This window comes from Gossypium hirsutum, chromosome D11 (assembly GCF_007990345.1).
Source record: "Gossypium hirsutum isolate 1008001.06 chromosome D11, Gossypium_hirsutum_v2.1, whole genome shotgun sequence".
NCBI lineage: Eukaryota > Viridiplantae > Streptophyta > Magnoliopsida > Malvales > Malvaceae > Gossypium > Gossypium hirsutum.
In genome coordinates, this window is record NC_053447.1 from 42,041,382 (window position 1) to 42,058,060 (window position 16,679).

The 16,679-nt window shown below is 32.4% G+C and overlaps 1 protein-coding gene across 2 annotated transcripts; it reads right to left on the reverse strand.

Moving 5' to 3' along the window:
• Positions 1 to 14,169: 14,169 nt before the first annotated feature.
• Positions 14,170 to 15,042, reverse strand: LOC107949282 (uncharacterized). 2 transcript variants are annotated; one of them, XM_016884005.2, is made up of 2 exons: positions 14,687 to 15,042; positions 14,170 to 14,595 (listed from the first exon to the last, which is right to left on the reverse strand). In XM_016884005.2, the coding sequence occupies exons 1-2, from the start codon at positions 14,926 to 14,928 to the stop codon at positions 14,340 to 14,342; spliced, it is 498 nt and encodes a 165-aa protein (XP_016739494.1). In that variant the 5' UTR covers positions 14,929 to 15,042; the 3' UTR covers positions 14,170 to 14,339. The 2 variants fall into 2 exon arrangements, with proteins under 2 accessions (XP_016739494.1, XP_016739493.1); XM_016884004.2 differs by having other exon boundaries at positions 14,170 to 14,601; positions 14,687 to 15,016.
• Between the last annotated feature and the right edge of the window lie 1,637 nt (positions 15,043 to 16,679).

Below are 16,679 nucleotides of genomic sequence, written 5' to 3' on the forward strand. Positions count from 1 at the left end.
AAACATCTCGCTCAAAAAGAGATTTTAAGTCTGTAGCTGTGTCAATCATGTCATTGATATCTGGGGACTCATAGTAAGTACCAAAGAATATAAAGAAGAATGTATGAATTTATGAAAAATTATTTGTACAATATGATTATGAATGAATGAATGATGTGGAAGAAAATCCAAAAGAACGAAATAACCAGAAATAATTATTCAAAAAGAACGAAAGAACATTGGCTCAAAAGTGATCACAAAGATGTATTTTATTAGAATAATGACGTTCAGACATTAGCCTATTTCACAAAGAAATTTCTAGCATTTTTAGGCTAAAAACAACAAAATGTTCTGAACATTACTCTAAATAAGCTCTAAAAACTACAAGGATTTCTTTCGCATTCTAATTGCTTAGAACACTCCCAGGGTTATAAGGGCGGATATCTAACAAGGTCCTTTCTTCAGTTACTTTTCGTCGATGTGAACATTTCCCACTCTACTTCTTGCATTGCATTCACCCTATTATCAATTATGATTGGGTAACGGATTTTCTGCACTGGAGTCATCAAACTTGACAACACCCATGTTAATTAGCCTTTCAACAAGCTTTTTAAAGACGGTGCAATTTTCTATCGAATGTCCCCCAATTCCCGCATGATAATCACAATGTGCATTCGCATCATACCATTTGCGGTATGGAGGTTGCAAGGGTTTTGAGTAGAAAGGGGCAATAATGTGCGCATCGAATAAGCGTTTATACAGCTCCTTATACGACATCGGAATTGGTGTGAACTGGAGCTTCTCAGTACTTGGTTTCACTCCAGGTTCTTGTCTCAATGAACCTTATTGACTAGCGACCCCTTTACCTGGATGACTTACTGACCTTGGGTAACCTATGTTATTCATCTCATCTTCTTTTCTCCTTAAGACCGATTTTTTGTTACTCTCTCCACCCTCTTTTCTTCCATTTCTGATGGCGTTTTCAATCATTTCACCATTCATGATTATATCAAAGAAACTCTTTGAAGCACTTCCCAACATGTGCGTGATGAACGGGGCTTTCAGTGTGTTGATGAAGAGCATCGTCATTTCCTTCTTTAGGAGTGGCAGCTGGACTTGGACTGCAACCTGTCTCCACCTCTGTGCATATTGTCTAAAGCTTTCATTTGATTTATTTTACAAATTTTGTAAGGTGATTCTATCGGAGGTCATATCCGTTACATGACCGTATTGTTTCATGAATGCCTATGCTAGGTCCCTCCATGAACCAATCTCGGTACGGCTCAACTGATTGTACCATTTCGACGCTGCTCCAATGAGGCTATCCTGAAAATAATGTATTAATAGCTGATCATTGTTAATATACCCAGTCATTTTCCTACAGAACATGGTGATATGGGCTTCAGGGTAACTGGTCACATTATATTTCTCAAATTCAGGCATCTTGAACTTGTGAGGGAGTACTAAGTCTGGAACCAAGCTCAGATCTTTAGCATCGATTCCATGGTGACTATCGACGCTTTTCAGGGCTTTGAATTTTTCCTCCAACCATTTACACTTATCCTCCCATTGTTTTGACAGTTCGACGTTTGCCTTCTATTTTTCAACCATTTCATCAAAATCAGGAATGATAGGATTAATTAGGTTTTCTCCCGGGCTTAAAATTGATCGTCCCTGAAAAATTGTGGGGATCGTGACACCAGTTTGTAATTGTTGCGGCCTAATTGTGACAGACAATCCTTTTGGGTATATTTCGGTTTGTACATTTGGTGGAGTAAAACCCAGAGGATATAACGGATCCTCATTACCTTCCCCAGGATTGGCCATAGGGCCCTTTCCTTTATCTACTCCTCCTGTCAGTAGATGGGTCAATTCAGCCATCGCATCTTTTTGAGCTTTGATCAATTTATCCATCATGTCTTCTTGGATTTTATCTAGCCGCTCTTGCATTTGCACTTGTAACTGTTCTTGCATATCCTTTTGCATTTGCTCTAGCTTCTCTAATCTTTGATTCATTTCCTTAGTTTTGCGACGAGTGCCGTAAGGGTGATTGATTGGTTGGTTTTCCAGATTAGCTAAAATAAATTTACTCAATTAGACTCTTTCAATGGACTTTAATGCATGTAATGCAAATGCATGAAATGAATGCCTAGAGAGACGTTGATTCTGATTCAATTACATTTAGAAAACTTTTTTAGAAATCAAATTCCTTTACATAAAGTAGATGCATGCACGACCTTACCATTATATTCCAAGAGACAACATCGATCTTTTTCTTCATCCGCATGTTTGAGACAATCTCGCCAATTTCCAATAGATGCTATTACTAGCTCCTTTTCTTGATCCCGGTCGCGATCCATCATCTGCCTATCTTCATAAGGTTCGTAAGCTTCTTTAAGGGAGTTGGAACGTCGAGGGCTCTTAGAAAATCGTCTTGAATCCTCAGGCCACGAAGCAAGGTCACAAACTTTTTCATCACCCTTCTTGTGTTTCTTGGAATATATTCGAGCAGTCGTATTATTTTCCACTTTATCAAGGAATCCATATTTCATGACAAGCTTTATAAATTAAGTAATCGGACTTGAATCAATATCTCTTTCCTAAGATGCAAATGCAATGCAATCGTAATCAAAACACAACAAGAGGGGTTAGTACAAAATAGAAGCAAGCAAGGAAAACTAAAGTACTTAGTTGGGTAACCACTAAGGATTTGGAGTGGCTCTACCTTGGATGGGTTCCTAGGTCTTCTATATGCAATTTGGCTCTAAAGTCAAGGTACCCAAACCAGCAGATTCCTCGATCTTCACCCATTATAGGCTCATACAGACCAAGTTCGGTTTAGGGGAATACATTTGCCTATGGCTGCACGGAGATGAAAATCTCACGAAGACATAGGTACGGATGTATTCCGAAAGTGATCCACTATCCTGCACGGAGGTGAAAACCTCACGAAGGAGTAGCTTTTCACTCCCACTTAAAAGGGTAAGACCAACAGTCTTTATGCAATATGATGCCAAGATATAAAACTTGATTTATAGTAATCATACAAACAAGTGCAAAGAGAGGATCGTAATTTTTCAAATCGAATTTTCAATTTTCGACAATAAGACCAAAAATAATCAATTTTGCGGTCTGACTCTCTTGGTATCCCCAGTGGAGTCGCCAAGCTATCGAAACCATTTTTTTTATTTGAAAAACGGGGATCGACTTTAAAATGAAAATTGAAGTCACCACCAATCTTTTATTGAGGTGTGATCAGATCACCTTGAAAATAATTTTAGGTCTGCGAATTTTGAGAAAATAGGTTCGGGAGTCGGTTACGCACGAGGAAGGGTTACCACCCTCGTGACGCCCAAAATTGGTACCGAATTGATTGTTTAATGTCTTAATGTAGAAATTTGGAAAAGATTTTAAAATACGATCCTTTTATCTTGAATAAAATGAATTGGATGATAAGGCTCACTGATTTCAAAGAAATAAATTGTCACACTCATTAAGTTAGAGTGCAACATTTCAAATCCTCAAAATTAAGTTTATCTTTTGACTTTTAAAACCTATGCATTTTGAGAAGGATATCTGATTATTTGGGTCAAATGAGAAAATCAAAACCCAGTAAGTTAGGGTTCGATTTCACAAAATTCCTAAATATCGAATATTGCCTTTATTTTTAATTTTTTGGAAAAATCCTCATCTCGAGAAAACAACATGTCATATCCAATGCGTTAGGACACAACATATCGAATTCCCGAGAATGAGTTTTTTATTTGTATGCTTTGATTAAAGAATAATCTCGGTTATTTAGATTCGACGAGAAAAATTGGAACCCAATACGTTAGGGCTCAATTCTTTCGAGGATCCCAAATACCGAAATTTGTGTTATCTTTGAAAAACTTTTTGAATAAAAATGCTTTTGATACTCGAGTGATAGTAAACGTAATTTTTTAAACAAATAAAAACAATGGAATAATAACGTACAACGCGAGGCGATAATTTCGTAAACCTATATGTTAATGAACACAAATAATCCATAAATACCAATAAACAAATATCATACACATAAAGGCAATAATCTCACATCACATGTAAATATCAACATTAGTATTTAAAACCTAATATTAATAAAAAAAAACTAAGAAACAAGCAAATTAACACAAACACCAACCCAATGTACAAGTTTTGAAATAACAAAAAAACATGAAAGAAAGGAAATTGTAAACCAATAAAGTGTAGGTATAAAAATTTTAAAATAAATAATATGTAAGAAAATTTAAAATAGATAAAAAAATGGAGTTAAAAATATATATATTATGTGAAACAAAAATATCTAAATAAATCTTAAAGTAAATATTACAAATGAGGAAAATCCAAATAAGTAATATATAAAATAATAATATCTATATATATGTTAATCTAAATAAATAATACATACATTATAATACATGTAAAAAGTTGAAATGGATGAAATATAATAAAGTAGGTTTTTAAAAAGAAATAAATTATATATATGAGAATAAGTAAAAATAAAATAATATGGGATTAATAATATATCATAAATGGTATATAAATAATATTAAATTTACATAAAAATATATAGAATAATACATAATAATTTTGAAGAATGATACATGAAAACTTAAAATAATTATATGATAAGTTTAAAATAATAATATGTGATAAATTTAAACAACATTCATAAAGGATTTAAAATAATATTAAGCACAAATATAAAAATAAGGTTAGATTTAAAAATTAAATATATCAAAAAATAATGAAATATAAATACTTAAATAAATTAAAAAAAGAGCAAATTAAATCAAGCTAATAAGGATTAAATTGGTTTTAAAACAAAATCAGAAAGAAAAAAGTGAAAATAAAATAAAATTGAAGGACAAAAATGCAGTGCGCAAATAACATGGGGGACTAATTGGGAAATATTCCCCATCCTCCTAAAACGCAGCTCTGCGATATGGACTAAAATGAAGCAATAGATAAATGATAGGCCAAATTTAAAAGAAGTGAACGAATTGATCCGGATGCGCTATAAAAGCAGGAGGACCATTTGCGCAAATATCCCACTGAAGCGAAAACACGCGAATCCTTCCCCTGGGTCGGGTCACCGCGCGGGTCACTGAGGCTAAAGCGGCGCCGTTTTCAAAGCCATTGAAATTTGACCATATCGACGTCATTTCCTAATCTATATACATACTATTAAAAAAAACCTAAATCACTTTATTTCCTTTTCGGTTCTTTGAAATTGATTGCATCCCAGGCCACCTCCCGCCGTTCTCAGCCGAAACAACAGCCCCTTTCAATCTCTGATTGTAACAGAGCATATGGAGGCCGACGGCAGACTAGCAGAGGTAACCCCCTCCTCTTCTCTCTATTTCTTATTATTCTTCCTATTTTTTAAAAGACGAATCGAAAATAGAAAGAAAGAAAAAAATATCACCTTTTTTGAAATTTTTTGATTCCTTTTTTTGTATTGATTATGTGTATGTAACCCCAAATTCAGTGTTACAATTGGCTTTTTATAGACAAAAATAAAAGAAATAACAATAAAAAAGAAAAATACAGAAAAATCCCGAAAATTTTCTCTTTTCTCCTGTGTTTTCTATTATTCTTTATTGCTCTGTGTTTGTTTTTGTTTGCTGCAGGTACGGCCGTACGGAGGCCAGTTGGAGGCTCGTGGTGGCGCTACGTGCGTGAGGAGGTAGGCACTCGTGAGAGAAGCGAACGTCACGGTGGAGGCTTGGCTGTGGCGCTGGAGGCTTGCGACGACTTAGTTTCTAGAACCGTTTAGGGTTTCTAAAAATGTAAAAAAAAATGGGCTATTTGGGCTTGTAACGCGATTGGGCTAAGGATTGTATCTGAGTCTGGTGAATTTTTTTAATTTGGACTGTTTATTGGATTGTTTAATTTTGTTTTTTCATTTGGTTTATTTTACTAACGGGCCGGGCAAATTGGGCCTATTACACCTTTTATTTTTTGAATTTGCGTAATTACCCTAAACTTTTACAATTTAATCTCTTAATTAGTTAATCTAACAAATTAACTAATTTTCTCAAATCAATAATCTATCCAAATATTCTAGGCCCTCATACAACCCCTAATAAACCTAAAATTCAGTATCAAACCCTAATATTTTGACATTTTCACAATTTAATCCTAAAATCAATATTTAACAAAAATCATTTTACAAAATCATCACACAACACAATCAAAGCTCCAAATCCATTTTATTCATCAAAAACATCTAATATTCATCAATGGAAACTTCCAAAATTTTTAACAGAATCGAAAACGAAGGTACGGGCTTGCTAGACCTAGTTGTAACGATCTCAAAAACGTAAAAATTACAAGAAACGGGTAAGAAATTCACTCACATGCATAACAATTTGCTTGGCCGATTCTCCTAGCTTGAAAAACCAAGAATTTCGGCTATGGCAATGTAAAATGAAGAAGAAACCTATTTCTTTTCACTTAATTTTATTTTAATTTTAACTAAATTACAAGTTTGCCATTATAATTTCATTATTTTGTCATTATCCATCAATTTGCTGTCTCATTATATTATTTAGGGCTTAATTATCACTTAAGTCCTTCCTCAATTAATAATTACACCATGTCATCACCTAATTGCTATAATTAGCAAGTTTTGCGCATTTTTCAATTTAGTCCTTTTTTTTAATTAACTAACTAAACATTAATATTTCTTAACCAAATTTTAATACGACAGTAATGACTCTATAAATATTCTAAAAATAATAATTATGAGTCAACAAGATGAAAATTTATGGTCCTGTAACCACTGTTCCATCACCACTAAAAATCGGGGAAACGGTATGGGGTTCAACTTATCAAATAAATTATCTATACGGGGCAACGGATACTGTTTCTTGATTGTTACTTTGTTCAACTGCCGGTAATCAATACAAAGCCGCATTGATCCATCTTTCTTTTTAACAAAAAATACTGAAGCTCCCCAAGGTGAAATGCTCGGTCTAATGAATCATAAATCTAACAAATCTTGTAACTGTATCTTTAATTCTTTTAATTCAGTAGGCGACATTCGATACGAAGGTATAGAAATTGGAACTGTACCCAGATAAACTTCAATAGCAAATTCAACCTCTCTGTCAGGTGGTAAGCCCGGTAGTTCTTTAGGGAATACATCTAGAAACTCACATACAGTTCTGATCTTGCTGCACTGACTACCAACCGAATCAGAATTAATAACATAAGCTAGATATGTTGTACAACCCTGATGAAGCAATTTATTAGCCTTGATTACTGAAATGATACGTGTTGATCCACTAGTACGGATGTCATTCACCTCAATTATGTCCCCATCTTCTGTCTGAATATTGAACCTCTTTTTATGGCAATCTAATACCACTCCATGTTCAGACAACCAATCTCTACCTAAGATTACATCAAAGTCACCGAAAGACGTGATCAATAAATCAATAGAAAACATCTTATCCTGTATTATCAATGGGCATCTCCTGCACACTCGGTCCACAGACATGGTTTGTCCCAAAGGGCTAGACACTTCTATTAAGCTTCAGAATACAGTAAAAATATACCTGTTACAACATTGTGTGCATTATCTTCTTTCCGAGTCTGAACCACGTATGCTCTGGCTGGTGCTATAGCCTCCGACTGCAGTGTAACTATATCATTGCCCCTCCATACACCTCCACCTCTGGATACAGAACCACCTCTGCTCGAACCTCTGCTTCGAGCAATTGACATTGATCTTTGGGATGCTGTACGTGTAACATTTTTATTCTTCGAATAGTCCTTAACAAAATGCTCTGTTGATCTGCAACAGAAACAACCTCCAATCACTTTCCAGCATTCACCCAGAAGCTTTTTCCCACAATGTTCACATTCTGGAATTTCTACATCCCGAGATGGATCTCTCACACTACCGGTAGATACTATTCTCTATTTTCTCTGGCTTCTCTCACCTCGATCCAATCTAAAACTCGGTCTCCAACCACCCCTGGATTCTCTAGATCTTTTTGGTAAAGGACTTGAACTAGTGGCTCCCACTAGTTTCCCGATCAATCTCGCTGTTTCTGACTTTTTATCCAATCCTAGAACTTGTTCTACCATTTTTTCTCGCTCAACCAAATCTACGAATTCTTTGATTCGATGAGATACCAACTATACCCTGATTTCATCTCTTAAGCCCCGTAAAAATCTCTTACAACTGTCGGCCTCTGTTGGTATAAACTCTGAAGCATATCAGCTGAGTTTAGAGAATTCTCATTCATAATCCACTACTGATAAATCACCTTGTTTTAACATAAAAAATTCTTGGTTTTTATCTTCGATATATAATTCCCCGACATATTTCTTCTAGAATTCTTTCTGAAATAATTCTCATGTTACATGTTCTGCTGGCAGATGTCGAATTACGGATTCCCACCACAGATAAGCTTCTTCTTGCAATAGAGAAACAACGCAAATCAAACACTCTCGGGGAGTACATTCCAATTGTAACAAAATTATTTTAGTTGATTCCATCCAATTCTCTACTGTGGATGGATCAACTCCCATCAAACCCAAGAATTCAGTGGCACCGTATTTTTTTCATTCTTTTATCGGGGCCCATCTCTAAGTAAGTATGGAAGTCGTAGCAGGAGCAGTCCCCGCTGCTCTTTGTAAGGCATCAGCAATAACTCGTAGTAAGTGAGAATCATCTCTATTTCTATCATTTCTTCTATCTACATTAAAAGGTTGATTTCTCATTAGGTTTACACTAGGTGTTATTGATTCGGTTTCATCTAATCCATACAATTTTTCATCTCCGGTGTACATTTCTTGATCAATATCATTTATTCGTTCATCTGACATCTTTAATTTATAAAACAATAACAACAAAATAGGTCAGCATCCAAATCCCGACTCAGTTTTGACTCAACAGTGGCATGTACTTATAGACTCAATTTTCGAGCTCGATTTAACTCAAGAATCGACTAAACCTGATAGCTCTGATACCAACAACTGTAACACCCCTTAATCCCATACTATCACCGAAACAGGCTTACGAGGCATTACCGAACATATCAGATAATTTACGATTAAATTTACAAATAAATAACATACATATTATAATTTAATGATTTAGTCCCTTTCATGGACCTTCGAGGCCTAGAATACGTATTAGAAGTGAATCGAGACTTGTTTGAGTGCTTCAGAATTTTGTTTTAAAAAAAAACTCAATATAACCCCTTTATAATTATCTAACCTTCCCTGCAATTTCAAACTACAACCAATTTGCAACCAATACAACAACCTATACATCTCCATAATCAAACATGCCTAATTATGCCTACAACATTAATTTAACAATTTATCTACTTGATCATTCATAAATAATTTTTTAATTGAACTAATAATTTCATTTATTTCCATTTTAGTTTCATGCCATATTTACCAAATTGTCTCTGAAGTCGGGATTGATCTGGATGCTGAACCGGGACCTTTGATTTCTACTGACCTGTGCACGAAAACAACCGTACGCTGAGTATTTCGTACTCAGTGGTATTACCATAATTCAAACTATATAACTTTAATGAATTATAAATATTAATCATATAACATTAAACATGTAAAATTTATAACTTATAAGAACTAATTTACATTCAGTTTCATATTTCATATAATAATTCATCAACAATATCATATATTAATAACTTGAATTTGATCAATTCATGAACCTTAGGTTCATATTTTCAAATCTCACAATTCAACTAACAATTTCTTTCTTATACTTTTAGTCGTATGATCAATCAAATTCATTCAATTCTCACATTTCAATTATTCACCCTATTAACAAACCTGGACCTTGGCAGATACACGGATTCCAACCAAACACATTAGTACGGCACATTGTGCCTAAAACGGTATTCAGTACCTGATCAATATGTTAGAAGCAGTATACAACACATAAAGTGCCTGAAACGACATAAGTGGTGCCTAATATGACACATATAGTGCCTGATCGGCAAAGCCGATAAATTTCCGTACTCTTCCAATCCTATGGCATGCCAATTATATCCGACTAAGCTCGATTAGTTAATAGGGTATTCAAATCACTTTCTCAATTTCAATTTCAATGTACAATTCAGTTCGATACAATTTTCCACTTTTCAACAATATACTATCAAGTATACATACTAGGGGTGAGCATTCGATCGAATCGAATCGAAAATTTTTGAATTAATCGAGTTTTCGAATCTCATTTTATCATCCTAACTTTATTTGAAGTTTTCTCGAATCGAGTCGAGTGAGATGGAATTTGAATCGAATCGAATCGAATATATTTGTTCGAGTTAAATTTTAAAAAATAATTTTGGGTCCTTGTAACCATTGTCACCCATCGTAATAAAATTTGTCCACCTTAATCAAATTTTTTATTAACTTTCATCACTTCATAATTTATTTATTAATTTTTATATATTGGTTAGCTTCTTTGCTTGCTTAGTTGTTTCAATTATCTTCATATTCTTGTTACTATGTATTTTAGAATTAAAAAATATATTAAATGTAAAAATATGATTTTTTTAATAAAAGTTATTTTAAAAATAAAATGTGAAATTGATACCAATATAAAATTTTAACATGAATATTTTATGGAATAATTAATAATTCAATTTTAATATAAATATTCAATATGACTAAACAATTCACTAATATAAATAATATAAAATGTGAAATTTAATTTAATAATATAAATAGTAGATGTAAATAAAATTATTACTATTTATGTTTAGTGATTTTTTTTGGATAATTTTGATTTTTTATTTGAGAGTAAATGGTGAGAAGTAAAAGTTTAGGGGAAAAATAAAAAGTTTTGGGGAATAAAAGTTTGAGGGAAAGTAAAAAGGAGGGAGTAAAATTTTGAAGGGAAAATATTAAAAAAAATTGGAGGGGGGAGGGTTTGGGATAGATGGGAGGTGGGATGGGAAGGGAATAAAAGTTTTAGGGGAAAAGTGGGAGGGAGTAAAAATTTTGGGGGAAAATAAAAGGTTTTGAAGGTTTTTGGGAGTAAAATTTTGAGAAAAAATAAATGGGAGAGTAAAATTTTGGTGGGAAATGGATTTTGGGTAGATTGGGGGGTTGGGAGGGGAGGGGAGTAAAAGTTTTGGGGGGAAAGTGGGAAAGAGTAAAAGTTTTGAGGGAAAAGTAAAAAGGTTTGGGAGTTTGAGGTAAAAATGTAAAATATTATAGTTTGATATTCGAATTATTCGAATTATTCGAGTTATTCGAATTCAAAAACTCAAATCGATTCGAACTCGAAATTCGAAAAAAAAAATCGAGTCAATTCGTATAACTCGATTAACTCGAACAACTCGATTCGTTTAACTCGAAATTCAAATTTTTTTCGATTTTTTCGAGTCGAATCGAGTTTTGCTCACCCCTAATACATACATAATCATACTTCATCTCAATTTCATTCTTTTCAATATTGATACCAACCTTAAAATTTTACTTACCATACACGTAAATTTAAATATAACTTTTAATAAATAGTAGTTTGAATTATAGTAATACAAACCCGGATTTGTTCGATTACTCCTCGACAATCTTTGCTAGCTAAAGAAATTAAAATAATTATACTATTAATCACAGCACTAATTAATGATAATAATTGAATTTTTATCCAATTTATACCCTAATTCCAATTTAATCCTAATTAACTCATTTACTTTTCTAACTTAATTCATACTTTATTTCTATTCAATTTCCTTCCATATTCTACTTAACTATCTAATGTTCATAATAAAACCCTAATTTAAAACTTCTTTCAATTTAATCCCTACAACACAAAACTTATAGCCTAGTTTACAATTTAATCTTTTAATCAATTCTAACTTAAAATTCATTCAATTAAACCCCTAATTTATTATTTTGTTCAACATGAACTACGTTCAAAAACCTAAAAAAACCTTCCAAAACCTCAACTTAGTTTCAACAAAACTTTGTTCTAAAGCTTCTAAAACATCAAATTTAAGTAAAAAAGACTTAATTGACTTACCAATTAAAGCTTAAAGCTTCCAAACCCTAATTTTTCCTTTTTCTTTCTTTTCTTCTTTTTCCCTGGTACTTTCGAATAGCCTATTCTGTTTTGGTTTCCTTCTTTGTTTTATTTCCTTTTGCTTTTATGCTTTATTTGTTTAATAATAATATAACAACTTAGTAAATATCTATTTAATAATCAATGTATTTATTACAAGTGTAATATTACTTATATTTACACATGTACTATATCATCATCATACATTTGTCATGTTTTAATTTATTTATCACATAAAAATCTTATAATATAATTATTTAATTAATAAATATCTTTTACTTAAAAATAAATAATAAATATCTATTTACTTAAATAATAAGTAATTTAAATCCATGAATTACAGGGATGTTGGGGGAAACAAGAAGATATTCTTGGTGAGATGGTAGAAGATTTTCCAATCAAAAGCCTGTGGTGGGTTGGGGTTTTTTGACAGTTAAGAGATCAAAATAATTTCTTTATACTGAAATTAGGCTTCAATATTGTTTCCAACACTGATTCTTTATGGGTGTGGGTTCTTAGATCTAAGTATGGGTGTTAAAAGAGGCATCCCAAAAGACATATCTTATAGTAAGTGTTCTTTCCTTTGGAGGTCTCTTTCTAAAATATGGGTCGTACTTCGAGATAATTTATTTTGGTCAATTGGTAATAAAGAAAGTATTAGATGTTGAAAGGATAAGTGGATACTGAAGATTGGCCCTTTGGTTAATCACATTCCTTCTCATTCTAATCTAGATTTAGATTGTTCCCTTAGAGAATTGGTGATTGAAGATAATTCGTGGAATATGGATTTGTTCCAAGTTTGGTTGCCAGATGATGTCATTAGACGTATTGTAAGTATTCATCCTCCTCATCCTTTATCAGGACCAGATAAAATTGTATGGGTTAGGTCTATATCAAGGTCATTCTCTATTAAGAGTGCTTATCGAATGCTTAGAGAGAGGACATGGAATTCAAGTGATGATGCATGGCATATGGTGTGGAAATTCCCGGGACCATAGAGGGTTCAAATGTTTCTTTGGCTCGCTTTTAAAGAGAGACTTCTCACATAGGTAGAGCAGAAAAGGCGAGGTATAGGGAAGAAGAGCGTTGCACGGTATGTGGGAGTGCACCGAAAGATGTCGGTCACGCCGTTAGGGATTGTTCCACGGCTAAAGAAGTGTGGTCTCAGCTTATACCAGTGGAAAAACAAGGTAGATTCTTTTCAGGAAATTTACAAAATTAGCTTAAATCCAATTTGGGAAGTCGTTATAACTTTTCCGTAAAGGAAGTGGATTGGCAGTGTTCCTTTGGTCTAATTGTGTGGCATATTTGGAAGAACTGAAACCTTTCCATTTTTCAATGTAATGAGTGGAGTGTTGACGAAATAATTAAAGGATTGTACAGTTCGGCCGTACAATGTAGCTCTTCTCTCAAGGTATCTCATTCCATGAGACAAAATGTTAGGATGTCAGTCAATGGGGAAGGTTCTTGGATCTGTTTGAATTCTGACGGCACTTTGAAGTTAGACTTCGGGTTGGCCGCTGCTGGAGCGGTGTTGAGGGATTGTCATGGGGGTTGCTTCCTTGGGTTTATTAGGAATTTGGGACATTGTTCGGTCTTCAACGCTAAGTTATAGGGTGTTCTTAATGGATTGATGATTTTACAGAATCGGAAATATGATCGAGTGGTGATCAGAATAGATAGTCAATAGGCTTTTTGAGCTATTCAGAGCTATTCAGAAATCCTTCTCAAAGACATCCTTTTTGGTACTTATCAAATATATTCCGTAACACTTGATGAATTTCGATCAATGGAAACTTGAGCTTATACCTCGCGAAGAAAATTTCAAGGCTGATCGTATCGTTAAGATAGCTTTCAACAGAAACAAGGGACTTCATTTAGTCGAGGATATTCCTTTAAAAGAAGCTTATATAGATTAAAAAACAAATTAATGGCACATTGATTTCCAATTTTTTGAGTAAAGAGACTCCTAATTTGCCATTTTTCGGAAGTACATGCTTTTCTGCAAGTGGAGAAGAAGATGATGCTTAGCTCATTGGGTTCTATAAGCTTTTTTTTTTTTTTTTCCTTTTAAAGTTATGATAGAGAATGGAGAGAGATAAGAAAAAAAGTAATGCTTTGATTATTCCCATTAATTTGGTTCAGGTTGGTAGATGCATCCATCAACAATACCAGAAGATGAAACAAAGTTTTGGTATGAAATCATCAAACATCCAAGTCGAAACATATAGACTATGAAAAGAGTACAAGAGAGATTGAGAAATGAGATTTAGAGGTCATCACGAGATCCTTTATTATCAGAGACAGTCTCTTTGAGCTTCTCAGCAGTGTGGTGGACAGCATCTGCAGCAGATTTCGCAGTTTTTTCGACCGTCTCTGTGCCTGCTTCAACACTTTTCTTGGCCGCTTCTTTAATATTCTCTCCTGCACTTTCAGAACCTCCAATTGTGCCCGTTTGTTTGATCCCTTTTTTTGTATCCTCCCCTGCACTTTCAGAAACCCCAGTTGTGCCTGTGCCTGGAGCTCTAAAACTAACAAGGAACAAAGCATGTTAGTGATGGATGGATGGATGTAATAAGAAAAACATAACACAGTGTGCGTGTGTGTGTGCCATACTCTAGATTAGGTGGGGTGAACTTGAGCTGGAGGCCATGGAGAACGGTTTTGATCTTTTCCCAAGAAGTAAGATGAGATTTCTTCAAGGAAGAAATGGTGCTTGATACGACATGGAAGAAGGATGTTTTCTCTTCTTCGTCGTCAATGTATTGCCCTGTTTCACAAACTACTGATACAATTTGATGTGACACAAAGATTAACCAAACAAGAAGGAACATCAAGCTGCTTCTAGATTTTTTCATTCTTAAGTTTTGCAACTAAAAAGATAAATTAAACTAAATTAAGAAAAAAAAGAAAAGAAAATGGTAATGGTATTTGCTTTGGGGTTTTGTAGTTAGGAGGTGGATTCAAGTTATTACACGTTGCTGCCAAATAAAGGTAACGTGGCCTTACCACCTTGGCTCTAGCCTTTTCTTTTCTTCTCTGAATATTTCAATACCGGTAGGCAAGGTAATATCTTTTAGGGTATTTGTAATTTTTGGTTTTCTTTTTCTTTTCTCGTAAGAAAAGGCCCTTCAATTTTGGTATTTGTATTTTGTTTATATATCATTGTGATCACCTAAAATTAAAAATAATTTTTTATTAAATTTAAATGATGATATGATACAATCTCGAATATTATATCATCACACTATTACGAAACTAAATAAATTAAAATAGACTAAATTATTAAATCAAGCACCAAAATAGTTCTAGTTACTAAGTTCAATGATTACATTAATTATCTCTTTTAATAAGATAAAAGACACTTATCTCCCAAATTATCTAAAATACATTTATTTGAAAATTAGTTTTGAATAAAATAGCATAAACGTTATTTAGAGCTATTTATTAAATAAATTTTAAATAAGAGGCTTAAATATATATTTGACTCCTAAATTTTTTATTTTATCCCAAATTGATATTTATGGTTTTTTATTATCTCAAGCTAATACTTAAATTTTCATTCTGTCAAGGATTTTGATTATTTTTTTTGTAACAGTACCAAGTTAGGACATGTGACACTTTCAAACAGTGACACATAACAATGCTAGCATCATAATTTATTTTTTTAAAAAATAAAATATATTAATTTTTTAAAATTTAAAAAGTATACGTAAAGAATTTTAAATCATAAAAGAATAATAACAAAATATAGTAAAAGTTTTTAAAAATTACAAAAAGATTAAATTGAATTAACTTTTGTTTAGTTTCCTTTTCATCTTGACCAACACCATGGACTTGGCACCCTTTTCGGGAGAAATTAAAATTAAAAATTAAACAAAAGTTAATTTAATTTTTAAAATTTTTTAAAAATTTTACTATATTTTTAAAATTTTTAAAAAAATTATTTTTTATTTTTTAAAATAAATAATAATATCATAATGAAGTTAGCATTGTCATATGTTACTATTTGAAAGTGTTGCGTGTCCCAATTAAAAAAAATACTAAAACCTTGACGAAATGAAAATTTAAGTACCAACTTGAGATAAAGAAAAAACTCATAAATATCAACTTAAAACATGGAAAATTTAAGAGTTAAATAAGTATTTAAGCCTAAATAAAAAGATAATTATACTCTTACTCTTATTTATTTATGTTTTTTCTATTTATTTTATGCACTTTCTCTATTTTAAACAACTTTGGACCCAAAATAAATCTGGCTTATTTTATTAATATAAATATTTTATAAATATTTTATTAATAAATAAATAGTGAAATTTATTGTCGGGTTATATGCAAAGGTAGCTTGAATTTAGCCAATGGACTAACTTGATTCGACCTGCGAACAATTCTAACTTTAAGTGAAATTTAATAATTTAAACTTATATTTAATTCCTTTATATATTAAATTTAAGCTGAATTTATTAAATTTTTTATTTAAAATTAACTATTATTATTTAAAAGGATTTTATAAAAAATAATTAATTAAATATAAAATAAAAGAAATAAAGGGAAAATGAATTCGTCTCGGATTATACATATATATTAAATTAATTTTAAAATATTTAAT

Bases quoted from the DNA above. Each gene is read 5' to 3' on its own strand.
- LOC107949282 (XM_016884004.2), bottom strand. From the start codon at position 14,928: ATGAAAAAATCTAGAAGCAGCTTGATGTTCCTTCTTGTTTGGTTAATC. The intron at 14,602-14,686 runs GTATGGCACACA...GTTCCTTGTTAG, and splicing joins TTCACCCCACCTAATCTAGA to TTTTAGAGCTCCAGGCACAG.